Raw genomic sequence first — 27330 nt, 5'->3', positions numbered from 1 at the left:
ACAGCTTTGCTTGTAGACACATCTGGCATATATGGTTTGGGATGCGGTTTGGGAACAGGAAGGGGCAGCACGTGGGGCAGGTGGCAGAGCGGGGAGCCCCAGGGCTGGGGGAGACCAGGGAGGTTGGACAGAGATTCCACCAGCAGCCACCTGTCCAGCCTCCCATCCAGAGGGGCTGCTCTACCCTGTGGCGGTGGTGGAGGAGGCTTCATGCATCATCTCAGGCCACTGATATCCTCATTTTGGTTCCACAGGTGCTTCCTGGAACGTCCCTCAAACTGGTTCTTATTCATGTTCTAAAGACAAGAGGGTGTCCATGATCAGCTGAGGACCCCAGACTGGGGCATCTCCCAGGTGACCGAAGCGTGGCACTCCTGCCTGGGGAGGAGCCCAGGCCTGGGTGGGGTGGAGGAGGGGAGGGTCCCATTAGGTCAAGTGCTATGGAACGTGAGATTTTTGCACTTTGGGCCCCAGAACCTGCTAAGGAGCCCTCCCTGGCATGTCCATCAGGAAGACGCCAGGAAGTGGCCAAGCTTCCTAGTCCTCAGCTGCTCTTCCCCGCACGTCCCCTCTGCAGAGTCCAGTGTGCACGGTGCACTCAGCTCCCAACCCCAGGCTCAGAGCCTCCTTACTTGGGGAAGTGGGGAGGATGGGGGGGTGAGAACCACACAAGACACCTTTGCCTACAAGTCATCCTGTGGGAACATCCCCCACCCACACATCTAGGTCTCCTGGAAGAAGCAGGAAGCCCCCATGCCATCCCCTAGGGGGTCCTAGGGGTGGTGTGGACTCCGTGGCCTGTCTCTGGTGGGGCATCTGCGTTCTGGGACTAGGACTGCATTTGCTGGCTGGGGTCCTCTTGGGCAGGGATTCTGGCTGTCTGGGACCTCAAATGCTCCCCACTGTCTCACTAGTCTCAGTGGGTACGAGACCATGGGTAGAGTGTCTATGCCTGGTCCGAGATGACCCCAACCTTCCCCAGCCAACAGACCAGGCTCAGCGGCCAATACCTTCTGGAGCTTGAAGTTCAGGGAGCCACAACTTCGGCACTAGGCCAGTGTGCAGATCAGCAGGCTGAGGAGGACGACGAGGCAAGGATGGGGAAGATTACCAGCATCTCGCTCAGTGTGTTCAGGATTATGATCGGAACGGGGTGTGCTCCTCTGCTGACCTGCGATAAAGGGTGGGCAGGCCCTCCCTCCTTTGTTCACCTGTGCAGGAGCCCCCACCACCTTGGGGGCACCCTGGAGGGGGACATCGCCTGTGATTGGGAAGCCCATGGGTGGGAGAATGGCAGGGGGATGGGTGCGTGGGATGGGCAGGGCTCCAGGCACAGAGGGTGAGGGTGTCTGCGGAGGGAAGACCCGAGGGGGCTTTCTGGGGACTCCCTTCCTGTAGCCCAGGATGAAGATAGGAACACCTACCTGTGGGAGGTGTGAGAGGCAGGTAATGCGGGTCTGCCAAAGAGAAACAGGGCAGGTTGGTGGGGGCCTGACCAGGGCCTGCCCTGACACAGCCCCTCCACCCCAGGTGTCAGATGAGCCCTGGATACAGGAGTTCATGAAGGCCTCACTGGGTTCCCCGCACAGGGCCCGGCTAGGCTGAGGGGTGCCTCTCAGCCCCTCCCACTGTTCCTTGTTCGGGGCAAAGCTGGATCCCTGCTTCCTGTCCCCAGCGCTCAGGGTGACTCTGACTGCGTATGAACAGTCGAAGAGGGAGAGGGAGCGACAGTGACTTGGGGAGTTTGCAGCACAGCAAGGGGTGGGGGTGGGGGGATAGGCGGTGTTTAGGGAGGGAGGTGCCAGCTCCCTGAGCACAGGGGGACAGTGAGCAGGCACATGTGCCAGGCTGCCCAGAGAAGCTCAGAGAGGGCACAGCCACGGCGTGGGTGGGGCAGGGTGGAAGTCCTCTTCAGGCCTCATCTCCGTGGCTCTGGGCACCTCAGGTGGGCAGGAGTCACTCCTCCCTAGCTGCTCTGCACTCCTGCCCACCAAAAAGAGAAGCTCTTGGGGTCAATACCCCGCCCCCCCGCCCTGCTCACCTACGATGGTCAGTGTGGTGATTTTGGTATTTATCTGGCGTCCCTGCAGAGTCCACTTGTACAGCCCTGACTGGGTGTCCTGGGCTTTATCAGTTATTAGGTACGCCTCGCTCTGCCAAACCCAGAGACCCCATCCATCCTGGCAGAAGTCTCCTGGGGGCTTTACACTGCAGATGAGCTTCCAGGGTGCCCTGGGGTTCACTTTCAGGGAGACGTTGATCTGGGAGAAGGCATTGGAGATGCGGCAGCTCATCATGGCTGGCTTGCCCCTCAACACAGAAACCTCACCCTTGGTGCAGTTGGGGTTGTCCCAGGCTGTGGGGGGAAAGTCACACATGTGGGTCATGGCTGGACCTCAGGCCATCCAGTGACTGCCCTTCCTGGGGTCACTGGCACTACCTGGAGCCTGGGCCCCTCCTGGCCTGATCTAGGTCTCTCCTCCCACACCCATCTTGCCCCTGCTGCATTCCCCGCCCCCTCTCCCCCTCCCTTCCTTCCCCTGCAGGCACATTTGGGACCATGCCACTTACTTCCACTCTGAGCACTCCTGAAGGCCGCCAACAAGAGGACCCAGAACATCCTGGGAGTGAGGAGAGTGGATGCTGACGTCAGCATGGCCAGCAGGACGTGGATGAGTTTTAAGGGGTCCCTCGTCCTCCTTACTGGTTTCTGGAACACTCCCTGAAGGACGGAAAGCTGATGAGTCAGAGTTCCCTTAGGCTCCTTGGGAAGCCAGTGAGAGGGGCTGCACCCTGTCCAGGGTGGGTGAGGGTCCCCAAGCTCCTCCCTGACCCAACTGTGTCATGACCCTTCTCGACACCTTTATAATCTCTGCAGTGGGACCACTGTCAGACAGTGACCAATGTCAGACAGATGAGAAACACAGATAAGACAGGAAACAAGTCCCTGGCACACAAGTCCCTTTATATTGCTGGGGTTATCTTGAATTTTATATAAAACATGCAAAACTCCCTGAGCCATGTGTTCTGTAGAGACGGTCGTGACACACAGAATCTCGTGTGGCCACTTGAACCTGACACCAGCCTAGGACCACCTTGGATGCTCCCAGCCCCTCTTCCACTCTTGCATTCTGAGGACTGGCATTTGGGGACATTTGGTCCACTCTCCAGATTTGCTTTTATCAACAACAAGAGTCTTCCTGTGGAACTCGTGAGTTACAGTCCGGAAAGCTGAACTTTCACATCCTCTGAAACAAATGCTCATCTCGGGCTTTGGTATCCAGTAAAACTGACATTTGGGCTTCCCAGACGGCACAGTGGTAAAGAATCTGCCTGCCGATGCAGGAGACACAAGAGATGAGGGTTCAATCCTGGGTCAGGGAAATCCTCTGAAGTAGGAAATGGCAACCAACTCCAGTAGCCTTTCCTGGGGAATTCCATGGACAGACTCAGACACGACTGAGTGACTAACACTTTCACTTTTCATAATGACAGGTAGCTACCATTAGGTACTACACAGAGGATGAGATGGTTAGATAGTATCATCAACTCCATGGACATGAATTTGAGCAAAGTCAGGAGATAGTGGAGGACAGAGGAGCCTGGCGGGTTACAATCCATGGAGTTACAAAGAATGGGATGTGACTTAGCGACTGAACAACAACAAAAAGTTGCTTCACTGCCCGAAAATCCTCTGTGTTCTATCCATTCATCCATCCTTCCTCCCAACTCCTGACAACCATCGATCTTTTTACTGTGTCCAGAGTTTTGCCTTTTCCAGAATGTCATGGACTTGGTACCCTTTGGTTTTGAATTCAGTGTCTGATTTTCCTTTTCCACTTTGCTGGGTACTGGGCAGAAGGGCTAGGAGCAAAGGAAAGTGTGGATGTAATCGCTTCCAGGAGCTGAGGCCTTTTGGTGACCAGCCCCAGTCCTGACTCCAGGAGACTCTGGGTCAAACAAGGAGAATGACATGGTGAGGGACAGTCTCAGCCCCCAGACCCCTGTGACAGTGCTGCTGTCTCTGGCTTCCCTTGATTTTCTAAACTTGCTTCTATTCCTAATTTACCGTCAGAAGGACAGCCTTCTTTTCTCACATAAGTACATTTGTAGTTGAGGAAGAAAGACGTCACCTGAGTGACACGAGTTCTGTGCACACACATGTATGTGATTTTACATACGTGGAATCAGGTTAGACAGCCCACTACTGTCTCTCTCTTCTCGCCCTCTGTACTGTATGTACAAGGGTGAATGCTGCTCTTTAGTCACTAAGCCGTGTCTGACTCTTTGCAACCCCATGTACTGGAGCCCACCAGGCTCTGCTGTCCATGGGAATTCCCTTGCAAGAATATTGGAGTAGGTTGCCATTTCCGTCTCTAGGGGATCTTCCCAACTCAGGGATCAAACTCACCTCTACCGCATTGGCAGGCACTTTCTTTACCACTGATCCATCAGGGAAGGGTGAAAGGTGGCCCCAAAACACATGCCCACCCAGAATCTGTGAAGGTGATCTTACTTGGAAATAGAGCCTTTGCAGCCATAAATAAAGAGGAAGTTGTATTAGAGCAGTGTGGGCCCCAATGTAATGTGTCTGGCTTTCTTGTAAAAAGAGAGAAATTTGTCAGAAACAGACAAGGGAGAGGCCCGGAGCTGACAGAGGCACAGACTGGAGGGATGTGGCCACAAGCCAAGGGACACCAGAGCCGCCAGAAGCTGGAAGAAACAAGGAAGGATATTTCCCTGCAGCTGTGCTAACACTCACAGACTTTCTACCACCACTTGGACTCCTTCAGAGGGAGTATGGCCTGTGCACAGGTGACCGCTGGCCATCTTCTGTCATGTTATCCAAGGTTGCTGAAAGTGTGGGCTCCCAGACGGGCACCCGTGGGGACTCCCTGCTGTTCTTTCTGCTGCCCCCAAACCTCCAGTCTTCCCTGAGCCTTCCCCTGGCCATGGCGGGGCTCTGCCCTCACACACGAACCTCTCAGTCCAACTTCATGAGCTCCCTGAGATTCTTACCGGGAAGGGCTCTGGAGGGTTCCAGAATCTGGACAAGGATGCCAGGGTCCCTTCCCACCAGTCTCTGCCCCCAAACTCCAACCACCTTGGGCCTGGCTCCTCATTGTCAGATGATACAGCCTAGGATCTGGGAAGAACTCCAGGTTGGGGTAGACCCTTGAAACCATAGACCAGTCTCAACTAAACCAAATCTGTACAATGGAGACACAGGCTTTTCCACCTTATAGAGTGCAGAAGCGGTGTCTGCAAAGAGCTGGACCGGGGATGGATGAACTGGACTGGGAAGGAGCTTCTGGTCTGAGGGTCGAGGAGTTGGACTAGGATGGAGGGGCTGGTCTGAGGATGGATGAGCTGGAATGGGGATGGGGGGAGCTGGTCTGGGCTGGAGGAGCTGGACTGGGGATGGGAGGAGCTCCCCGTGTCCTCAGGCACCTTGGCTGGCCTTATCAGTCTGGGGTTCCACTGCTGTCTTATTTTTAAATATAGGTATATTTTATGCAATATTTGCCACATATTTACATTTCAAAGTGATTCGTTATCTGAAATTCAGATGGGTTTTTACGTTTGGCATTTCCACTCCTCTGCCTGAGTCCCTCCTCTTGTCTCTGATGCTGCAAAGGACAGGAAAAAGGGAGAGAGAGAGGCCAGGGCAGAACAGGGGAAGAGAGGGATGAGAAGGCAGAGGGTCAGGGGTGGTACAGGAAAACTGCATGCATGGGGCAAGAGCTGGAGGGGCCCTGAGGTTTCTGGAGTTGGGAAAGTGAGGCAACAATTCATCATTCTCTCAGATGACTGTCACAGCTGCTGGTATCTCCATGTATTAAGCTGGGGCACACAGCTGGGGTTTGTGCTGTCACTGGGGACCTGATCACATTTGGGAGTCAGTGGAACACCTTGGAAAGTGCATGCCATTGCCAGCACTTTGTCCTGCCACAGGACCTTGGGGAAACTGAGGCAGCAGGTATGTGGCTCCAGGCTTATCAGCTGACCAGGGGCACAGGGGTTCTCAGTCAGCAGGGATCTCCATTCCTGCAGCACCTAGGAGAAGCTGGACCAGGTTTTCCACGCAAAGGGTCAGTGGTAACGTGTATGTACCTGGATATTTACATGGAAGGGTGAGCACCCTGCTGTCCAGGTAGGCCTTTCACCAACAGTGTGGAGGGAGGTGACCAACCACCTTCAGAAGACAGTTGAAACGGAGCCCCAACTCTGGCTCAGAGGGAAGGGATGCCCCAGTCTGGGGGGCCTTTGCTGTGTCCCGTCCCTGCTGCTATGGCCAGAAGGAAGGGTCCCTGGTACTGCTGCTGCTGCTGCTGCTATGGTGCTTTAGTCGTGTCCGACTCTGTTCGACCCCATAAATGGCAACCCACCAGGCTCCCCCATCCCTGGGATTTTCCAGGCAAGAACACTGGAGTGGGTTGCCATTACCTTCTCCAATGCATGAAAGTGAAAATTGAAAGTGAAGTTGCTCAGTCATCTCCGACTCTGTGAGGCCCCATGAACTGCAGCCCACCAGCCTCCTCTGTCCATGGGATTTTCCAGGCAAGATTACTGGGCTGGGTTGTCATTGCCTTCTCTGGAGGGATCCCTACCGGGCAGTAATAAGTTCCTCCAGGCCTGGGGGCTGAGTCTGTAAACCATTGCTGCTCTCATGGGCCATCAGTACCTGCCAGCCCATCAGCTGGGGCACTTCTCACTCTCTTTCACAAGGCACTTCCTCTGAGAATCCTCCCCCTCCTTGCACCTGCTGGTTGCACCCTCCACGGGCGGGTGGGGGCCTGTAGCTCCCCATCGCCTTTACTATTTAGTCCCAGGAAATGAGGGCCTCCCAGGGGCTCTGGCTCCCCAGGCACTGGGAGTGGAAATTGGCTTTCAAATTGCAGATCATTCACCAGTAGTGGGAGGTGAATTGAATTTAGATTGCTGCTGCAGCTTAACCAAAAATGAAAGGAGAGCATAGAACGAGTCAGTGGAGTGCCCCTCTCCAGGTTTCCTCTGTTTTAATGAGTGTTTGTGAGTGAATGGACTGAGTGTGTGTGTGCCCCTTGTCAGTGCACACAAGTGTGTATGTACATGAAAGTGAGTGTGTGTGCACAAGTATGAGAGTCGCAGTGTTGGCCTGGACATGAAAGTGTTTCACGCCAGATGTGGTCGGGACAGCAGGTGTCCCGGTGTTCCCAGGTGCGGTCCGGGACGCAGGTTTTGTGCGTATGTGTGGACCTCCGGGAGCTCGAGATGTCAACTCTCTGCCCCTCCCGACAAGGGCAGAGTCAAGCCTGGAGCGGCCCCTCAGAGACACAGTTGCCCACCAGGTCAGGAAGCCTTTGTCTTTATCCCTCCTTCAGTGGAGATGCAGAGCGCAGGGCCTGAGAGCCCAGCGCCCCATCTCCATCAACCCAGCTCCTATTTGAGTGCGATCCTACACCAGGAGCCCCAGCCACCACCGCTCCATCTCTCACCTGCAACCTGGTAACCGGCTCCTCCACGCGTGTAGCTGCAGCCTGTCTGTGTGCAGATCTGAGCTGCTGCATTCAACCCAAATGATGATTCCAGGGCGGAGCCAGGAAAGGAGGAGGCGGGAAGGATTCAGAATCCATGCACTTCAGGTCTGATACCCAGGTCCTGTATTCAGGAAGGAAACCTCAAGTTATGGGAAGTCACTCGAGTTTCGCATAAAAGCAGAGACATTACTTTGCCAAGAAAGGTCTGACTAGTCAACGCTATGGTTTTTCCAGTAGTCATGTATGGATGTGAGAGTTGGACTATAAAGCAAGCTGAGTGCAGAAGAATTGATACTTTTGAACTGTGGTGTTGGAGAAGACTCTTGAAAGTCCCTTGGACGTCAAGGAGATCCAACCGGTCCATCCTAAAGATCATTCCTGGGTGTTCATTGGAGGGACTGATGTTGAAGCTGAAACTCCAATACTTTGCCCCGGAAGTCCCTGGACCAGCGGGCCCGGGAGGGACATGCAGTAACAAAAACATACATAAAAGTTAGAGCCCTTCAAAAAGGCTTCCCTTCATCCCACTGAGCCTCAGAGTGGCCCACATGCCCCGGCTTCTGGCTCTGTCTTGCCCCAGTCACCCTGCGTGACCACCAGAGAAGGTGGTGGAGGAACCTTCACAGAGTGCTCTCTCCTTTCAACTTTCTGCCTCCATTCCCAGAGTTACCCGAGAATCAGGATGCTCTTCTGGGAAGACTCTAACCCCAGACCAAAGAGAGGGCAGGCCAGGGCCCGAGATGATGCTCCTTCTGATCCCCGGAGACACCTTCCCTCCACAGGAGTTTCTGAGAGGCATCTCAGAAAGAGCACTGCGAACAGAGGGAGACTCCTCAGCTGTTCCTGGGGAGGCAGGAGCTGGGAAAGACCTTCTCCAGGGGCTGCTTGAAATGATCATCAAGGGGGAGGGTCCCTGGGGTCTGTCGTGTGGCAGAGAGACGCCCTGGTCCTGGAAGTGCTGCTGAGCCTGGAGAAGCCAGTGCTCCTGGGACCACCTGAGGGTCTGCGGGGAAGCAGAGGATCTGGTTGGGGCGCTCCTGTGACCGCAGCTGCATCAGTTACAGGTTCATTACACAGCTCCTGTGTGTGGACGTGTCTGGTGTGGACTGAGGGGCTGTGGTGAGGCTGGGCATGCCTGACAGTACTGTCGGGGCATCAGCAGAATCAGGCAGCCTAAACCCTCAACTGTGCAGACAGCATCGTCCCAATTTCCCTTTGAATGCACACCTGCCTGCATGCTAACTCAATGGCCTCTGACTCTTTGGGACCCACTGACGTGCAGCCCGCCAGGCTCCTCTGTCCATGGGATTTCCCAGGCAAGAATTCTGAAGTGAGCTGCGATGCGATCCTCCAGGAGATCGTCCCGATCTGGGGATCGAGCCTGCATGTGCTTATAGCTCCTGATTTGGCAGGCAGGTTCTTTATGACTGCTGCCACCTGGGAAGCCCCTTCCTTTGAATCCATAGAAACATATACTTCCAGAAGAGCTAGACGAACATAAAATATCATCAGGAAGTACGTCTGAGTATGGGAACTATAGGTTTTTACAGTTTCTTCAACTTTTTTTCCTGCAGAATTTCTACAACAGTCCTGTGCTCAAGTAATCAGAGAATACTGTGTTCTTTAAGAATAAACAGCAATTTTGGGGGGGTTAGAGAGAGCAGAGTTGATGGGAGGAGAAGGGACAGTAGAATGATCCCTCCTTGGCTATCTCGGGCTTCCCCAAGGCCCCGGGGTGGTGGGTGGAAGGGCTGGGGCCAGGCTGAAATGCCCACGGGCTCTAAGTGCAAAACCCTGGGTCCTTTGAAGGCCATCATCTCCCCCTTCTGACCCATCCCTGGCCTTTCCCAGGGGAGGGCTGTGGGACCCTGGTACCACCATGCTGCCTTTCCTGGGTGGTAGGTCACCCCAAGACCATCTGGAGAAGAGGGGGAGTTCCCAGGGGCTCCTAGATGGTCACCAAGGCCGAGGGGCCATCCCTGAGTGACTCAGCTAAGGGCTACAGCCTGCTGGGCTTGACCCTGCACACAAAAGAGGAGCACAGAGTGTCTTGCTCACTGTCCTGTTCTGCAAAGGTTGATCTGCTGCAGCCGTGGACTCACAGTGTACTTCTGTGCTCAGACAGGAATTAGAGACGTTAACGGACTCTGTGTATCTGGACAAGCAGCCCCTCAGATGATTAGATGTGTGACTCAGGAAGAATTTCACTGACCCCAGCTGCTTGCGTTTTCCACAAAAAGAAAAGCACCCTCACCCTTATCCTGTGATATATCTGTTCTCTGTGGCAAGCAGTAGAGTCACCTTCACCCAGAAGTATCCTTGACCATCTGTACGTGCCAAGTCATTTCAGTCGTCTCCGACTCTGTGACCCTATGGCCTGTACCCCGCCAGGCTCCTCTGTCCATGGGATTCTCCAGGCAAGAATTCTGGGGTGGGTTGCCATGCCCTCCTCAGGGGATCTTGCTAACCCAGAGATCCAACCCAGGTCTCTTACGGTTCCTGCATTGGTAGGCGGGTTCTTTACCACTAGAGCACCAGGAAAGCCCACCTGTACTCCTGGCCAGAAGCCCCACGAACTGGCCTCCCCCATCTCTTGGGACGGATTCTCTCACTCCATCATAGCTCTCTCACTGTGTGGTTTTCTTTTAGTCAACTTCATCTACCCAAAACACTCCCCCAAAGCCACCCTGTTCAGAGGCTCACTCAGCCTTGAGTAGGTGTCAGAAGGTTCAAGGGTCTTCCCGCCCTCCTGGCCTGAGAAGATTGGCCCTCAGCGCCAGGACACTCCAGGAGCACTGATGCCCCTCCTGTCCTCCCACTCCTCACCCCAACCCTGGGGCAGTGCTTACTTCCTCTGCATCCTCATTTGAATTCTGACCTCCTCTCCTGGTAGAGGCTTCCAGGCCCAGGGCTAGAATATACAGGCCAGAGGCCACCAGGTCTGAGAGTGACTGAAGGTCAAAGTTTAAAACAGGGTGTTTTCCCACAAGAGGCCCCGAGGAGGGCTGTGAGCAGGAGGCTGAGGGCAGGTGCCCAGGGGACAGGTCCAGAAGCCTGGGCGTCAGCTGGTCAGCACACACCTGAAGGTTCAGGTCCCCACCTTCCGGAATGTGCCAGAGTCAGCCTGAGGGGGAGTCCACAGGCTGAGAGCAGAGCCCAGCTGGCTGTTCAGGCTTCATGGGAACCCCAGGGGACTGTCCACACTGAGGCTGGGCCCCCTGGGGTGGGGGTGAGGGAGGGAGAGAGCGTGCAGTTCCCTTCTTCGAGGGGTCAGTAAACAAGGGTGTTTTGTTCTGACGAGGTCCCTGCTCTCCCATGGTGTGAAGGTCAGCCATTCTGAGCACAGTTGGTTCTCCATGAATGTTGCTCAACAGCCATGGGTGTCCCTGGGGTGGAGGATCACGTGTTTACAGAGCCGGGTCCCCAGCCCCTCCCCACTTTGGAGGTGGCTGCTGCTCTTTTATTTGCTGAGTTGAGTCCAACTGTTCTACGATGTCATGGACGGTAGACCATCAGGCTCCTCCATCCCTGAGATTTCCCAGGCAGAATCCTGGAGTATGTTGCCATTCCCTTCTCCAGGGGTCTTCTCCACCCAGGGACCAAACTTGCCTCTCTTGCTGGGTAGACAGATTCTTTATCTCTGAGTCACCTGGGAAGCTTTTGGAGGCAGACTGCTAAATTAAGGAGGTGAGTATGGTTTTCGAAGAGCACTGAGTCCCACCTGCTTCATAAAATATGCACACTAGTCACAAAACCCGGTTTGTTGCCATTTGGCACAAAATCTCGGGACTTGACTGGTGGCATGTGAATGGAGGCCCCACACTCCTTCACTCCATCGTTTTCGCGCATGGAGCATCAGCCACCCAGTTTCCATTTTGCTGTTGGATTTTCACTGGCTCAGCTGATAAAGGGTTCAAAAAAGCATTCAGAGGCTAAAAGAATGTGGAGATTGTTTGCTACTAAAGGAGCAGATGGGATTCCCTGGTGGCTCAGATGGTAAAGAATGTGCCTGCAATGTAGGAGACTCAGTTTCCATCCCTGGGTCGGGAAGAACCCCTGGAAGAGGGAATGGCAACCCACTCCAATATTCTTGCCTGGAGAACTCCGTGGGCAGTAAAGCCTGGCAGGGTACAGTCCATGGGGTCACTAAGAGTTGTACATGACTGAGCGACTCACACACACAGAGGAACACGTGGACCTGGAACCAATGACGTGGCCTTGGGCCTGGAATACTCATCCCTCCTGCATGTCTGGCTTGCACTCTGCTAGGGGGAGGGGAGGTGGGTGGGGAAGGCATTTGTCGGGAGCGGGAGGTCATCCTGTCTCAGGAGCCAGACTAGGGACTAGGCAGGGGCCTTGACAGAATGACCAGCCCGGGGAGCAGCCCAGCCTCCTGCCTCCTTGTCCCTGTGAGGGCTATCCTGCCGAAAAGCTGAGATGTCTGGGAGGCAGGCAAGATCTTAGTTTTTTGTATGTCGTGTTTTTAGCCAGCTTTTTCATTCTCTTTTTCAGTTTCATCAAGAAGCTCTTTAGTTCCTGTTCGCTTTCTGCCATAAGGGTGATATCATCTGCATATCTGAGATTATTGATATTTCTCCCGGCAATCTTGATTTCGGCTTGTGCTTCAACCAGCCCAGCATTTTGCTCTATGTACTCTACTTATAAGTTAAATAAGCAGGGTGACAATATATAGCCTTGACGTACTCCTTTCCCAATTTGGAACCAGTCCATTGTTTCATGTCTGGCTCTAACTGGACAGGCCTCCTAGGCAGCTGCTCTCGGGGCTGGTCGGGGGAGGCAGAATACCATTCTGAACTGGGCCCCAAGTTGGCAGGTCTGAGTCAGCATGCCTGGGGGGCCTGGTCTGAGGGTCTGCTCAGGGTGAGGGAGACTCATATGCGGGTGATCCCCCAGGCACATATACACCTGACCAGGTCTCCTCTCAGCTGCCCGTGCCCTCTGCTGGAAGAGGGGCCTCCTGGTGATGGTCTGCGGTGGGGGATCCGTGGAAACAGGGGCCTCCAGCCCTACCCTGTGTTCCTGCCTGGAGAATCCCAGGGACGGGGGAGCCTGGAGGGCTGCCGTCTATGGGGTCGCACAGAGTTGGACACAACTGAAGCGACTTAGCAGCAGCAGCAGCAGCTGTCCTAACCTGGGAGCCTGTGCAGGGGGCCTGTGCCACACGGTCATTCAGGGGTCCAGGCAGCCAGAGGCCCCTCCACCTGGTGACACTGTCGTAGTCAGAATCACACTTGGGCCTGAAGGAGTCTTTTGGGCCTAGAAAAGAAAACAACAGTCTCAAAGGCCCTTGCTGAATCATTTAACTTCAGAGAAAACAAACAGAACTTTAGGTCCCGCCCTGATGCTCCAGGCCGGTTGCATCTATCTGGGACTTATCACCCCCTGTCCAGAGACCTTCCACCCCCTACACCTGCCCAGAAGACTTATCACCCCCTGCCCAACTACAAATGCCATCTCAACTAAAGAATACCCAAAACATCCCGCCTGATTAACGTTTCCCTTATTGCTTCCACAAACCTCCCTATAAATATGGAGCCTCCCTGGTCCCTCTGGCTCTCAGCCTGGTGCTTAGGCCGACTGTCGCCCCTCCTTGCCTGAATGAAGGTAACCTACTTCTGTTGAGCTCGTCTTTCCTCTCTCTGCCTCGGCCTGAACTATACCTTACGTTCTTGGTGCCGAAACCTGGAAGGGGCGAGGCACTCGTCTCACTCCCTCTCACTCTCCCTCACTCTCATGTTTTCCCTTTTCCAGGAATCCGGGAGGGCGAACATCCTCCGAGCTCACTTTTCTGCCAGAGCTCAAGTTCCCCTCCGGGACACTAGTGCCTTCGTGAGGGGTTCAAGCCTTGGCCTAAGGCTTTATTGGTGCTTTGCGTACCCCCAGGCCTCGGCTCTACCCCCTTTCCCTCTCTCTCTCTCTCTCTGATGACCTCTGGAATAGGGAACTCCTGCCATTCACCTGCTCTACATGCAACACTCCATTCAAGCCGGCCCCTAGATTAAGGTAAGATCCGGACGGTGTTCAGGAGGCGCCCTAGAACTCAGTCCTCTCCAGGTCCCGGGGACCCCCAGCCCAGGGGCAGTCTGTAGACGACAGTGGGGGACGCTCCACCTCGACACAGAGCTCTCTTCTCATAACTCCTATTGTGACTACCGGGTGAGAATCAAGCTCTCAATAGAAGCCTCTGCTTGCCTTTCAATTATGGGGTCTGGCCAATCCGTCCCAAAAGATTCCCCTCTGACCTGTGTTCTCAAAAATCTCAAACCACTGTCACTCACTAAACTCAAAGCTAACCATTTAAAACAACTCTGTACACAGACTTGGCCTCAATACCAATTAGACAATCAAGACCGCTGGCCTGAAGTCGGCACATTTGACTTGAACATTCTTCAAAATCTCACCGACTTCCTTAAACAGAATGGCAAGTGGTCGGAGGTCCCATATGCCCAAGCCTTTTGGGCCCTTTGGAGCAGGCCCTCCCTATGCAAGGTCTGCTCCACCCACGAAGTCCTTCTGTGCACCTTGTCTCCCAAGCAAAAGGGCTCTTCCTCAACTAACCGCAGACCGTGACCTTCCGAGCCCCTTCTCTACCCACCACCCGCCAACTCTCCTTCCCCTACATCCAACTCTCCTACTGGCCCGGAAACCTCTCCTGACTCCCCCTCAACCCCAGTACCCCATCTCCCTGACCCCCCTCCCCCCTTGCTCCCCACCCCCGTCACACGGTCATGTACCCAACACAATCCCCTGAGAGAGGTGGCAGGACCAGAGGGCCCCACCTGAGTCCACGTGCCATTTTCATTGTCAGATATGAGCCAGATAGAAGAAAAGTTAGGATCGTTTTCTGAAAATCCTACCAGATCCAGGAAAGAATTCCTGAGACTCTCCCAGGCCTATAACCTCACATGGAGTGGCGTCTATTATATCCTAAATGCCACTCTCACCCCTGATGAAAAAGACCATATCTGGCAAGCAGCAAAAGTCCATGCTGATCATTTACATAACCAAGATCGGGAGAGCCCAGGTGCTGATGAGGCGGTGCCTCCGTTAGATCCCCACTGGACTTACCAGCCCGGTGACCCAGGTATCAGGAGAATCATATGATTACCTGCATTCTAGAAGGGATGCAGGAAAATACTCATATCCATGTCAATTATGATAAAGTCAGGGAAATCACCCAAGGGGCAGACGAAAATCCAGCCTTATTCTCGGCCCGCCTCACAGAGGCAGTCCAGAAGTATACCAACCTAGATATCACCACCCCTGCTGGCTTACTCTACCTTCACATTCAATTCATCAGCCAGTCCGCCCCTGACATCAGACGCAAGCTTCGACAACTAGAAAACGGCCCTGAGACCCCCCAAAGAGACCTTCTAGAAGTAGGCTTCAAGGTGTTCAATAATAGAGAGGAGGAGGCTAAGAGAGAAAAGGAACATGAGAGAAAAGCTAAATATGCCCTTTTGGCGGCAGCAATTAAGGAAAGAGATCAACCTGGCCCACGTCATCCCAGAACGGGATTTAAGACCTCCCATCCCCGGACCCTGCTTCCGATGCAACGAGTTCAGGACACTGGGCAAAGGCATGCCCACACCCACGGCCCCCCCAAAAGCATGCCCAACCTGTGGCCAATGGGGACACTGGAAGATGGAGTGTCCGCAGGGATGCCCTGGCGACTCTGGGGAAATCCCCACTTCTCTCCAGAACCCCAGCCCAACCCTACGAGAGTTGTTCCAATGATGGGGCCCAGGTTCCAGCCTCCCGGCCCGTGTCTCAAAAATGAGCTCGGAACTTAGGGTAGATGGGGTAGTGGCTGGAAAAAAGACCTCTTTTATAATAGACACTGGAGCTACTTTCTCTCTCTTAACTTCCTACTCTGGCCCAACTCAAGACTCAGAACTCACAGTCAAGGGGATCTCTGGAGTTCCCCTAAGGCCAAAAATCAGCCCTTTATTACTCTGTCAATTTGGAAAATCGACCCTTATACACTCATTCCTCATAATGCCTCAGTGCCCGATGGCACGCCTAGGGAGAGGTTTGTTATCCAAATTGGGAGTCTTTATGACCATACCCCTCTCGATACAGTCTCTATATTCTGCATGCAGATGGCACCTGGACGGTCCCTATCCCTCACCCTGACCTTCCCTTGGATCTACCCACCTCAGACCCCCAAGTCTGGGACACTGATCACCCATCCATAGCCAAACATCATCCCCCAGTCCACATTACCCTAAAAGACCCCTTGACTATAATCACCCAACAACAGTACTCTCTCACCCCGGAGGCCCACAAGGAACTTAAGCCTATCGTAGACCGTCTTCTTCAAGCCTCTATCCTAATTCCTACCCATTCACCACACAACACCCCTATTCTGGCAGTAAGGAAGGGACCAGGATCAGGTCCAGGATCCTGAACCAGGATCTGTGAAAGTCATTGAGGCCATCACATCGACATTCCCAGTAGTCCCTAACCCTTATACCCTTCTGTCCGCCATACCCCTGACTGCAACCCACTTCACGATATTAGATGTCAAAGACGCCTTTTTCACCATCCTGCTCCACCCCCTCTCCCAACCCCTTTTCACCTTCACCTGGCAAGATCCCGAGACTCACATTTCCCAACAACTAACATGGACAGTTCTCCCCCAGGGGTTCAGAGACAGTCCCCACTTTTTTGGACAGGCTTTACAAAAGGACCTACAGACACTCGACCTAGCCCTGAGTCATCTCCTGCAATATGTAGATGACCTCCTCCTTTGTAGCCCAACCCGAAAACTCTGCCTCCAACATACTGCCAAACTCCTTGGGGCCCTGGGATCCTGGGGTTATCGGGTATCCCAATCTAAGGCCCATATAGCCCAGACCATCATCACCTACATGGGGCTCTCCATATCCCATCAACAAAGAACGATTCCCCCAGATAGAATCCAGGCCTTGATTAACTGTCCACTTCCAAAAACAAAAAGGGAGCTTCTGTCTACCCTCGGCCTCCTCAACTTTTTCCGTATCTGGATCCCTAACTTCCCCCTCATTGCAAAGCCTCTCTGTGAGGCAACTAAAGGATGTCCGGATGAGCCCCTTTTTAACCCCTCCTCACTGGCCAATCCTCTTTGCCAGCTCACCCAGAGCCTCCTCCGAGTGCCAACTCTCCACCTGCCAGATCACACCAGACCATTCTTTCTCTTTGTATACTCCAACCAAGGACAGGCCCTGTGACTTCTGTGTCAGCGGGCCGGAGACACCTGGGCTCCCATAGCCTATCTATCAAAACAGCTGACATGGTGACCAAGGGCTGGCTTCCCAGTATACAGGCCATAGCTGCTATCGCAGCCCTCGTACCCGAAGCAAATAAACCCTCTAGGCATGCCCCTTTAACAGTCTGTTCTCCACACACCTTCGGAGACTTACTATCACATCCGGCTTTCCTCTCCCTTCCCCCTTCCAGGGTACAGGTCCTACATACTTTCCTCCTCGACCCTCAGCTCTCATTCTCCCCGTGCTCTCCCCTTAACCCCGCCAGCTTATTACCCACGTCCTCTACAACAGACTCCCTCCTACATAGCTGCAGCCTAACAGTAGATCTTACCCAAAACCCCTTCCAACATTTAACAGATCAGCCCATCCTAGACCCAGACACCCCACACTGGTTCGTTGATGGCAGCTCTCAAAAATCCCACCCTTTGCAGCAGAATACGCCATCATCCAGGGGACCTTTGTCACAATCACTTAACCCAGACAATTGAAGCTTCACCTCTGCCACCTCACACCACCTCCCAACAGGCAGAACTGATAGCTCTCACCAGAGCTTTGAGTGTGTGTGTGAAGTCGCTCAGTCCTGTCCGACTCTTTGCGACCCCGTGGACTGTAGCCCGCCAGGCTCCTCTGTCCATTGGATTCTCCAAGCAAGAATACTGGAGTGGGTTGCCATTTCCTTCTCCAGGGGATCTTCCCAACCCAGCGATCAAACCTGGGTCTCCTGCATTGCACGCAGACGCTTTATCCTCTGAGCCAAAAGGAAAGCCTTTAACTGGGAAGCCACCAGAGCTTTAACTCTGGCTAAAAATCTAAGGGTTAACATCCACACAGACTCCAAATATGCCTATAACGTACTTCACTCAAACATCCTAATATGGAGGGAAAGAGGTTTCCTAACCCAAAAGGGACCCCCCCATTATTAATTCAGACCTGATCCACAAACTCCTAGAGGCAGCACTCTTACCAAACAAAGCCGCCATCCTCCACTGTAGGGGCATCAAAAGGGAAGTGTCGTATCCGCTACAACAACGCTGCAGACCAGAAGGAAAGGAGACAGCCCTGTCCCATCCTTCCCTCCAGTCCCCCGTCATCCTAGCTCTGACTCCACCCGACCCTCCCTCCACCACAGAAATCCTCTCTTATCTACACTCACTTTTTCCTCCCTCATCCAAGACACTCCGACAGTTCCTCCGTAACCACTTCCCCATATCCAATGCTGACCAACAATATTTAGATAACCTTACCTGCTCCTGTCAAACATGTCAACGTACTAACCCCAATTCCAACCTTAAACCGACATCCTTTCCAACCCATCAGATGTGAGGCAGCCTCCCAACACAGGATTGGCAGATAGACTTTACTCATATGCCCCCGGTCCAGAGTCAGATACCTCCTGGACCTTGTGGACACCTTTTCAGGGTGGGTAGAAGCATTTTCCACCACAAACACAAGAGCCCACACCGGGGCCCAAATCCCCCTCACAAAAATTATCCCCAGGTGTGGCCTGCCTTCATCCCTACAGTCTGATAACGGCCTGGAATTTACATCCGAGGTCACCCAACAACTTGTCCAATTCTTACAGATACCCTGGAAATTTCACATTACATACTGTCCCCAGTCCTCAGGAAAGGTAGAAAGGATGAATAGAAAAATCAAAGAAATCCTTACCAAACTAACCCTCGAAGTACATCTGGATTGGACTAAACTTGTGCCAAGTGTTCTCCTCTGAATACGGGCTTTGTCCAGAAAGCCCCTGGGGCTGAGCCCCTTTGAGGTGATGTGTGGAGGCCCGTGCTCCCTCCTGGACGCAGCCCTGAACCCCCTCCCATACCAAGCTTCTTACACTCCTCTCTGCTGGCAGAACTCCGCAATGGCCTCTGGAAATACGTCAACCACTTCTTGCCTGCCCCTGATCCCCAAGCCCTCCTGCCTCCTTTACAAATTGGGGACACGGTCTGTCTGTCTGATAATCCCCAGGGTGACCTAACCCCAAAGTGGCAGGGATCATTCAAAATCATCGTCCTCACCCCAACTGCAGATAAACTCGAGGTCACCTCCTGGGTACACCTGTCTCACCTAAAATGGGTCACCTCCGATCCTGCGCTGCCCTCCTTAAATGACACCTATCGGGTCTCCCTCACAGGACCCACCTCCTTAAAATTCACCCAGCGACAACCTCTGTCCACCATCCAAGAAGGCACTGAATGACCTGGACTCTCAGCCTGCAACTGTTCCTGACCCAACTACTTCAAGACCTCTGGACCAGCGCCCCGACAGGAACCTCCTCCAAAGACCTGACTACACTGGTGTCTCGACTGTGGCTCCAGGGATCCTCCTACAACCTGACTCCAGACGAAATTGATTTCTTTACTCTCATTCTCTACATCATTCTACATCCTAAAAAACAGTGTTCCTCCTCAGACTCAAACCACCACCAACTTGGGGCCTTTCCCCTCGCCCTCACTGGCCTCTCCCTGTCTCTAACTATAACAGCACTCTTAAGCTTAATCCTTGCTATAGGCCAGGTAACTGTCTCCCTCAGGACTGGCCACCTAGCCTTCGTCTTTCCGTGGGTATCGCCTACGTTGCTAGCTGTGTTCTACTCCCAGGGTGCTATTTCCTCTGCACTGCCTAACTAACAGCCCATGACTCCTCTGCTCCTCATCCTTGCTGCACTCCCCAGCCTTCTGGCTACTCCCTGCCCCTGCTCTGACATTTATTCCTATGTACATTCCTCATGTTATAATACAGCTCCAAAACCATGCACCATGAACCTCAGGGGCAGGAAGTCCAAATCCCTACTCACTATTCAAGTACAACAGAGAGGGAATTTCATTAGTACCTGCCATAAGCCAAATGGAAGAAACATATGTTTCTATCCCATTACTCACTGGGGATACTCAGTCGGGGGCGGGGTACTAGATCAAAATTGGGAAAAGAAACAAGAACAAGTCATCAAGAACATAATTTCCCAGGTACAGGCGACTCCTGAGCCTTATAAACGCCTAGACTTCCTTTCCCAATTACGGCCTGTCCTAAAACCTCCCTCTGGCAACCAACACCTTACCCGCCTTCTCAACTCTTCCTTCCAATTCTTCCGTACACACAACACACATCCCAGTCTTAGATATGCATGTCACTGTCTCCCTCACCGTCATAACAATTCCTTTACCTTCAACCTGGCTTTTACAGGGCAACTACACCGCCCCTTCCCAACAAAAAACTACACAACTCATTGGGCCAGTCTCTGACAATGTCCTTCTCTCAGCCTCTTCACACCTAACCTGTATCAACTAGTCTAGTCCCAACTACACTGGTCTTACAAACTCCGCTCCCTCCTTCTGTTCCACTTGGATTCTCTGGAACAGCACAAACAATTGCACCATCCGGGAATCCTCACTCTCTGCGGGACCTGCACATACTCGTGTCTCCTGTTGGACCCCCCTGGACCTTGCATCTTGGTCTTCCTGACCCCGAGCCTAACATTCCTCAAAGAAGAAGAGGTAGAACAAGAGTCTCCGCATAAGGGGAACTTTCCCACAGGAAAAGACGAGCCGTCATAGCCCCCTCCTGACTGGGACTGGCAGAGCAGCAGCCCTAGGCACCGGATTGGAGGCAGCTCAACCTCTGCCCAATTCTACTACAAGCTGTCCCAAGAACTTAATGAAGACATGGAGCAGGGAGTGGAGTCCTTCGTTTCAATCCAAAGACAAATTAACTCATTAGCTTCTGTGGCCCTTCAAAATAGGCGAGCCCTGGACCTTCTCACCGCAGAAAAGGGAGGGCCCTGCCTTTTCCTAGGAGAAGAGTGGTGCTATTTGGGGCGTAGTCCAGGGCAGAGTCAAAGAACTTAGACAGAATTGAACGCCGCAGAAAAGAGTTACAAAACCTTTACCGTCCCTGAAAGCAGTTTCCTTGGTTGCTCCCTCCTGGGACCACTGGTACTTATCATTCTATTCCTCTTATTTGGACCCTGTTTCTTCAATCTCTTTCAAAGGTTTCTCCAAGAATGCATTCGGGCCATCTCTCAAGATCAGGTCAACACCATTCTTCTTCTCGAGAGCCTCACCCCAAGCTCAGAAAAAGGAGACCCTGGGCCCTAGGACAATCCTCCATTCCAGACCCAACTCGTTGCCCCAATCCAGCAAGAAGTAGCCAGAGAGATACGGCACCCTTTTTCCCATTTTTTTACAATGATTTCAGGTCTGGAATGAAGGAATCTTTTGGGCCAAGAAAAGAAAACAAGAGTCTCAAAGGCCCTTGCTGAATCATCTAACTTCAGAGAAAACAAAACAGAACTTTAGGTCCCGCCCTGATGCTCCAGGCTGGTTGCATCTATCTGGGACTTATCACCCCCTGTCCAGAAACCTTCCACCCCCTACACCTGCCCAAAAGACTTATCACCCCCTGCCCAACTGCAATGCCATCTCAACTAAAAACTACCCAAAACATCCCGCCTGATTACCGTTTCCCTTATCACCTCCACAAACCTCCCTATAAATACAGAGCCTCCCTGATCCCTCTCCAAGCTCAGCCTGGTCGTTAGGCCGACTGTCGCCCCTCCTTGCCTGAATAAAGGTAACCTGATGCTGTGAAAGTGCTGCACTCAATATGCCAGCAAGTTTGGAAAACTCAGCAGTGGCCACAGGACTGGAAAAGGTCAGTTTTCATTCCAGTCCCAAAGAAAGGCAATGCCAAAGAATGCTCAAACTACTGCACAATTGCACTCATCTCACATGCTAGTAAAGTAATGCTCAAAATTCTCCAAGCCAGGCTTCAGCAATATGTGAACCATGAACCTCCTAATGTTCAAGCTGGTTTTAGAAAAGGCAGAGGAACCAGAGATCAAATTCCAACATCTGCTGGATCATGGAAAAAGCAAGAGAGTTCCAGAAAAACATCTATTTCTGCTTTATTGACTATGCCAAAGCCTTTGACTGTGTGGATTACAACAGACTGTGGAAAATTCTGAAAGAGATGGGAATACCAGACCACCTGACTTGCCTCTTGAGAAATCTGTATGCAGGTCAGGAAGCAGCAGTTAGAACTGGACATGGAACAACAGACTGGTTCCAAATAGGACAAGGAGTACGTCAAGGCTGTATATTGTCACCCTGCTTATTTAACTGATATGCAGAGTACATCATGAGAAACGCTGGACTGGAAGAAACACAAGCTGGAATCTAGATTGCTGGGAGAAATATCAATAACCTCAAATATGCAGATGACACCACCCTTATGGCAAAAAGTGAAGAGGAATTTAAGAGCCTCTTGATGAAAGTGAAAGTGGAGAGTGAAAAAGTTGGCTTAAAGCTCAACATTTAGAAAACGAAGATCATGGCATCCGGTCCCATCACTTCATGGGAAATAGATGTGGAAACAGTGGAAACAGTGTCAGACTTTATTTTTTGGGCTCCAAAATCACTGCAGATGGTGACTGCAGCCATGAAATTAAAAGACGCTTACTCCTTGGAAGGAAAGTTACGACCAACCTAGATAGCATATTCAAAAGCAGAGACATTACTTTGCCAACAAAGGTCCATCTAGTCAAGGCTATGGTTTTTCCTGTGGTCATGTATGGATGTGCGAGCTGGACTGTGAAGAAGACTGAGCACCGAAAAATAGATGCTTTTGAACTGTGGTGTTGGAGAAGACTCTTGAGAGTCCCTTGGACTGCAAGGAGATCCAACCAGTTCATTCTGAAGGAGATCAGCCATGGGATTTCTTTGGAAGGAATGATGCTAAAGCTGAAACTCTAGTACTTTGGCCACCTCACGCGAAGAGTTGACTCATTGGAAAACACTCTGATGCTGGGAGGGATTGGGGGCAGGAGGAGAAAGGGATGACAGAGGATGAGATGGCTGGATGGCATCACTGACTCAATGGACCTGAGTCTCAGTGAACTCCGGGAGTTGGTGATGGACAGGGAGGCCTGGCGTGCTGCGATTCATGGGGTCGCAAACAGTCGGACACCACTGAGCAACTGAACTGACCTGAACTGAACGTCTGTTGAGGTCGTCTTTCCTTTTTCTGCCTTGGCCTGAACTATACCTTACAGGGCCTGCCCTGGCTGCACGTGTCGCTGTCATGTTGCAGGGCAGTTCACGGAAGATAGGGAGCGCCTGGGTCACTTTTGCCCCGTGTCTCTTCCAACCCAGATCTACAGCTTTTTCTCAAAACAGACTTCAGCACAACTTGCATGTATCTTTTTCTTTTTTGTCTTTTGTTTAGTCTTTACTTAGATAGCTTTGAGGCTCTGCAGAGTGACTAGACCTTGGAGCTCAGTGTGGCTGGAGGTTGCCCCAAAGCACCCAGTGCTGTCCTGCTGGGCTCACCGTGCACTTCTGTTAGCCCACCTGGCCCATGACGGTGGCCACTGCCCTCGGGCTCGACTTGACCCACAACCGGGCGCTCTCACAAACACGGGCTCACGTAGGCTCACATGGTGTATGCCATGGAGCCACAGGGCTGGGAGCAATCCCTGCTATCCTGGAGTCAGACAATGAATAAAGCTCCATGACAGGTTTAGAGTTAAAATTGTCAGGAGAACTTTAGAATTTAATTTTAGAATTAAGCACTGCTGCAGAAGAGAGGGCAGTCCACCGCTCAAAAACACACAGGAGACCACATCAGATCTCAGGACCGTGCCTGCTGTGATCAACCTGTCTCCTGCCTGTGCATCCCTGGAGCACCTGGTCACATGTGGCTTTGTTCTTCAGGTCTGGACAGCGGCGATGCTGTGTGCTGCTCACCAGCTGCTGCTGCTCCTGGACCACATGGGGGGAGGTGTCCAGGAGCCATGCCCCATGCTGGCCCACACCTCACAAACCTCGTGGCCAAAGATTTGCTTCAGGTGGGTCCAACCCCACTCCACAGGTAGGTCTAGGGCCAGCCCTCCCAGGGGTAAAACCTTCCCCTGTGGCTGGAACCCAGAGGGAGAGGGGCCCCCAGCTTCAAGGGCTGATCAGTGGCCAGAGCTCTCTCTATCACCCTGCAGGACACACAGTCAGGGCAGACCACAGCACAGCACTGGGCGAGTCAAGGCCAGAGACGCCCAGAGGACTCACATTTTTCTTTCATTAGAGCTAAAGCCTTCTGACTTTCTGATTCGTGTTTCCTTTGAGGGGCTTCAGGTTAACCTGTCCTCATGGTGGAAAAGTGAGATTTGGGTTTCTATTTCAGTTCTGAGTCCCAGTGGTTGGAGGGATGGAAGATACTGGAGCCTCAGCACACACAAAAGGAAACCAGAGCTGGAGGAACGGGCCCCCACCTGCTGGCCAGGGAAAAGGGGTCGTCTGGGCTGAGGTCTCTCCGTGAGGTCTCCTGCGATTCCTCGGGCTGGCTGCTGCCACCGTCCTGCCCTGGCCATCAACTCACAACCTTTCTTCATCTCTCTCTTCTCCTCCTACTCACCCACCCGACATCTGATGCACTTTCCCTGCCAGGTTTTATTTGGAGACATTCCTTTGACCAGTTTCCTTAGGGGAGCCTGGAAAGCACACCTGTCCCCCGCGGGGCGAGGGCATGATGAACCTGTAAGTCACTGAGCTAGCCTGCAGAGGGCGCCAACGGCACAGGTGTGGAAGGGTTTCCAGAGACAGGGAGGCCTTATCATGAGGGTCTAAAAAAATCCACCGTGATCCACCAGGATACATTGGGATCACGATACATTGGAGTGTCAAGATCACAGGGAAGAAATGTGGAGCTTGGCAACCTATTGGGAAAGCAGCAAGTTCCTCCTCCTCCTTCAAACACAAGTGACCAGAATCAGGGTAGCAGCTTGCCTGGCCCCTTTTTGCCATTTCTATTCTGTCTCCTGTTTCCTCCAGCAGTGGCTTGGAAGCCAAGCCTGGGTGTCGGGTGGCAGCAATGGCTTTAATTAGTGAGTGATTCTATTACCTCCTGTACCGCATTCCTGGTCCTCTCCCTTTGGGTTTCCTAGCATCTGGGCAATGTGCTTCCTTGTCTCATTTGCCCGCAGCTTAGATTGGAGACCACGTACATGGTTTAAAAGCTTCTTTCTTAGCGCTTTTCCTAATTATGAGACTGTTGCTAAAGGGGAACATCTTCGATGACCCACAAATCCTATTTCCCCAAGCCATTGATATAAATGACTTTTAAACTTTGATTCCTGAGAGAATGGCATTTAAACTGACAGAGAATTCCTGTGTTGTCTGGCTCTGAGTATGTGAGTACATTTTAGCCCAAAAGTCCAGAGAGTCCAACATCCACAGTCTTACTTTCCAAAAAGAGGCAGAATTTGCAGCTTTAACCAAGGGCTGTACGTGGGGTGGCTGGCACAAGGCACTTTTCCTCCCACCCAGGCAGGCCCCATCCCTCCACAGGGAAGCATGTAACTCTGCCCCATTACTCAGCCTGTTCGAAAGGCTTGGATGGGAAGAGATTGTGTTTTAGGGTGTGACCTCCACCCACCAGGCCGATTACCCAGCTCACTCCTGAGTCACCACTATGGTGCCCTCCTTTCTACTGTGGCAAAGACGAGCCGGGGTACTGAAGACTGTGCTTCTAGAAGCTGGAGTGTTCCGAGGATTTGCTCCTACAATTTCTCTTTCTGCAGAATCAGGAAAGAATGAAAAGGAATTGCCACCTAATCCCAAGAAGCAAAATCCACCAAAAGAGTGCACACCAGCCACTGCCTCTGCTGAGGGGTTTGAGAAACCACATTTAAGAATCCCCAGCATCATGATTATGGCACATACACCTTCTTAGCACCTTCATAGATCCCAGCCCTGTCGTGGTGAAGGGGCTTGTGTAACTCAGTGAAGCTGTGAGTCATGCCACATGGGGCCACACAAGAGACAGGACATAGTGAAGGGTTCTGACAAAATTGATCCATGGAGGAGGAAATGGAAACTCCTCCCAGTATTCTTGCCATGAGGACCCCATGAACAGTATGCAAAGGCAAAAGATATGATACCAGATGAGCACCCCACCCCACCCCGCCCCCAGATCAGAAGGTGTCCAATATAATACTGGGCAAAAGCAGGACGAGCAGAGGGCAATTACTAACAGCTCCAGAAAGAATGAAGCGACTGGGCCAAAGTGGAAACGACACTCAGTCGTGGATCTATCTGGTGGCGACTGAAAAGCTAGGGCAGAGACTGTCATTTTCAGGGCAAGATGCCCAGGGTGTGAACCAGTCAACGCCAGACCCTGAACAGGCTGCAGAGGTTTCTCCACATGAGAGTGACCTTTGGCTGAGGATTCGGGGCCTTGGACTCTGACACGGCACCTTCTGTTTCTCCAGTTCTCAGGGGGCCTGACCCAGGCTGGAGTCCACTGAGAGGCCACACCTAGCTGTGGGGGCCCTGAGCCCCACCAGTCTGGCATGAACTCGGCTGTTTGAAGTTTCTTGGCACTGGCCTCCCACTGTCTCGGGGTTGGATGCCCTGTGGTAAGCACACACATGTCCTGTGCGGCCTGGCACAGGATGAACCCCAGACAAGCATGACTGTTCTTGGAGTCTTAGTACAAAGATGAGGCCCAGGACCCAGTTTGGAAATCACCCCCTGTCGCAGTATCACTTTTCCCAGCATTGCAGGGAGTGTTCGTGGGCACCTATGCTGCCAGCTCGGTCTGTTGAGATTGCAGAGAATCTCAATTGTCACAGAAAGAGGTAAAACAGTCCTCAAGGATGGTGTCGCATCACATCTGTCTGGGTGACCTTGGAGCCACCCCCCCTCCTCAACATTTTGCTGGAAGTTTTACTTTTCTTTTTGGTTCGAAGGATTCATTAACAAAAGAAACCACTTTTCACACAATAAACAATTTCAACATTTACTAGAAGAATACTTGGCTTAATTTCAATATACAGCCCTTAAAAGAAGAGAAATAGAAACAATAGAGAAAAGTAACAGCACATACATCACCACATGGGGCCGACCAACATCCAGACTTAAACAGAGCTGGAAGGTCCCTCGGTAATAGCCATACGGAGTCCCAATTGGGAAAAGGTCCGCATCTCGCAGGTGAGACTTCAAATTGCAGTTTTGGAGGCTCCCGCTTGGAATCCCAGGGTGCAGCTGACACCATCATCCGTGGGTGTGCAACAATGCAGCTCTGGTTTTCCTTCACCTTTTACATTGTTGTTTGTTGCACCTTGTGAGTCAGGAGATTTTCCAGACCCCAGGGAGTTGGCCAGAACTCCAGGGGCTCAAGAAAATCCAAGCCCCGTTCCCTTTCTTATCCAAAGTGCCCCTTGACTTGCTGGTAACAATTTGTGTGTTTGCCAGCAGGCACATAGTCCAGGCAAGATCAGAAGTCAGTCAGAGGCCTTCTCTCCAGCCTCTGACCCTGAACAAGCCTTCCTCCATTGTCATATCCCTAACACCGCCCCCCGCCCCTTTGCTGTCGAACCCAGCACAGAGACATAGCACCCACACACCCCCACCCCACTCACAGGCTTCTGCATGGCCTGGGGTTTCCATCTGCAGGGGAAGGCTGGATGGGTCGCCCCTCTGCCCTTCTTGATGCTTCTCCGTGTCTCTGCTTCACCCAGACTGTGGACATAGGCTACA

General features: G+C 52.6%; 1 protein-coding gene across 1 annotated transcript; it reads right to left on the bottom strand.

Moving 5' to 3' along the window:
* On the bottom strand, positions 1-27330 carry LOC139177769 (secreted and transmembrane protein 1A-like). Its single transcript, XM_070774430.1, has 7 exons — positions 27213-27330; positions 7479-7641; positions 2572-2722; positions 2042-2356; positions 1425-1457; positions 1011-1171; positions 1-296 (listed from the first exon to the last, which is right to left on the bottom strand). The coding sequence occupies exons 2-6, from the start codon at positions 7548-7550 to the stop codon at positions 1050-1052; spliced, it is 693 nt and encodes a 230-aa protein (XP_070630531.1). The 5' UTR covers positions 7551-7641; positions 27213-27330; the 3' UTR covers positions 1-296; positions 1011-1049.

Source organism: Bos indicus, chromosome 19 (assembly GCF_029378745.1).
Source record: "Bos indicus isolate NIAB-ARS_2022 breed Sahiwal x Tharparkar chromosome 19, NIAB-ARS_B.indTharparkar_mat_pri_1.0, whole genome shotgun sequence".
NCBI classification, from domain to species: domain Eukaryota; kingdom Metazoa; phylum Chordata; class Mammalia; order Artiodactyla; family Bovidae; genus Bos; species Bos indicus.
This window is presented reverse-complemented; position numbering and strand designations above follow the sequence as displayed.

Excerpts from the sequence above, each read along its gene's own strand:
- LOC139177769 (XM_070774430.1), bottom strand. The coding sequence starts at position 7,550 with ATGCAGCAGCTCAGATCTGCACACAGACAGGCTGCAGCTACACGCGTG. Across the intron at positions 2,723-7,478 it reads AGCCGGTTACCAGGTTGCAG|GGAGTGTTCCAGAAACCAGT; the intron begins GTGAGAGATGGA and ends TCCGTCCTTCAG. Across the intron at positions 2,357-2,571 it reads CAGGAGTGCTCAGAGTGGAA|CCTGGGACAACCCCAACTGC; the intron begins GTAAGTGGCATG and ends TTCCCCCCACAG.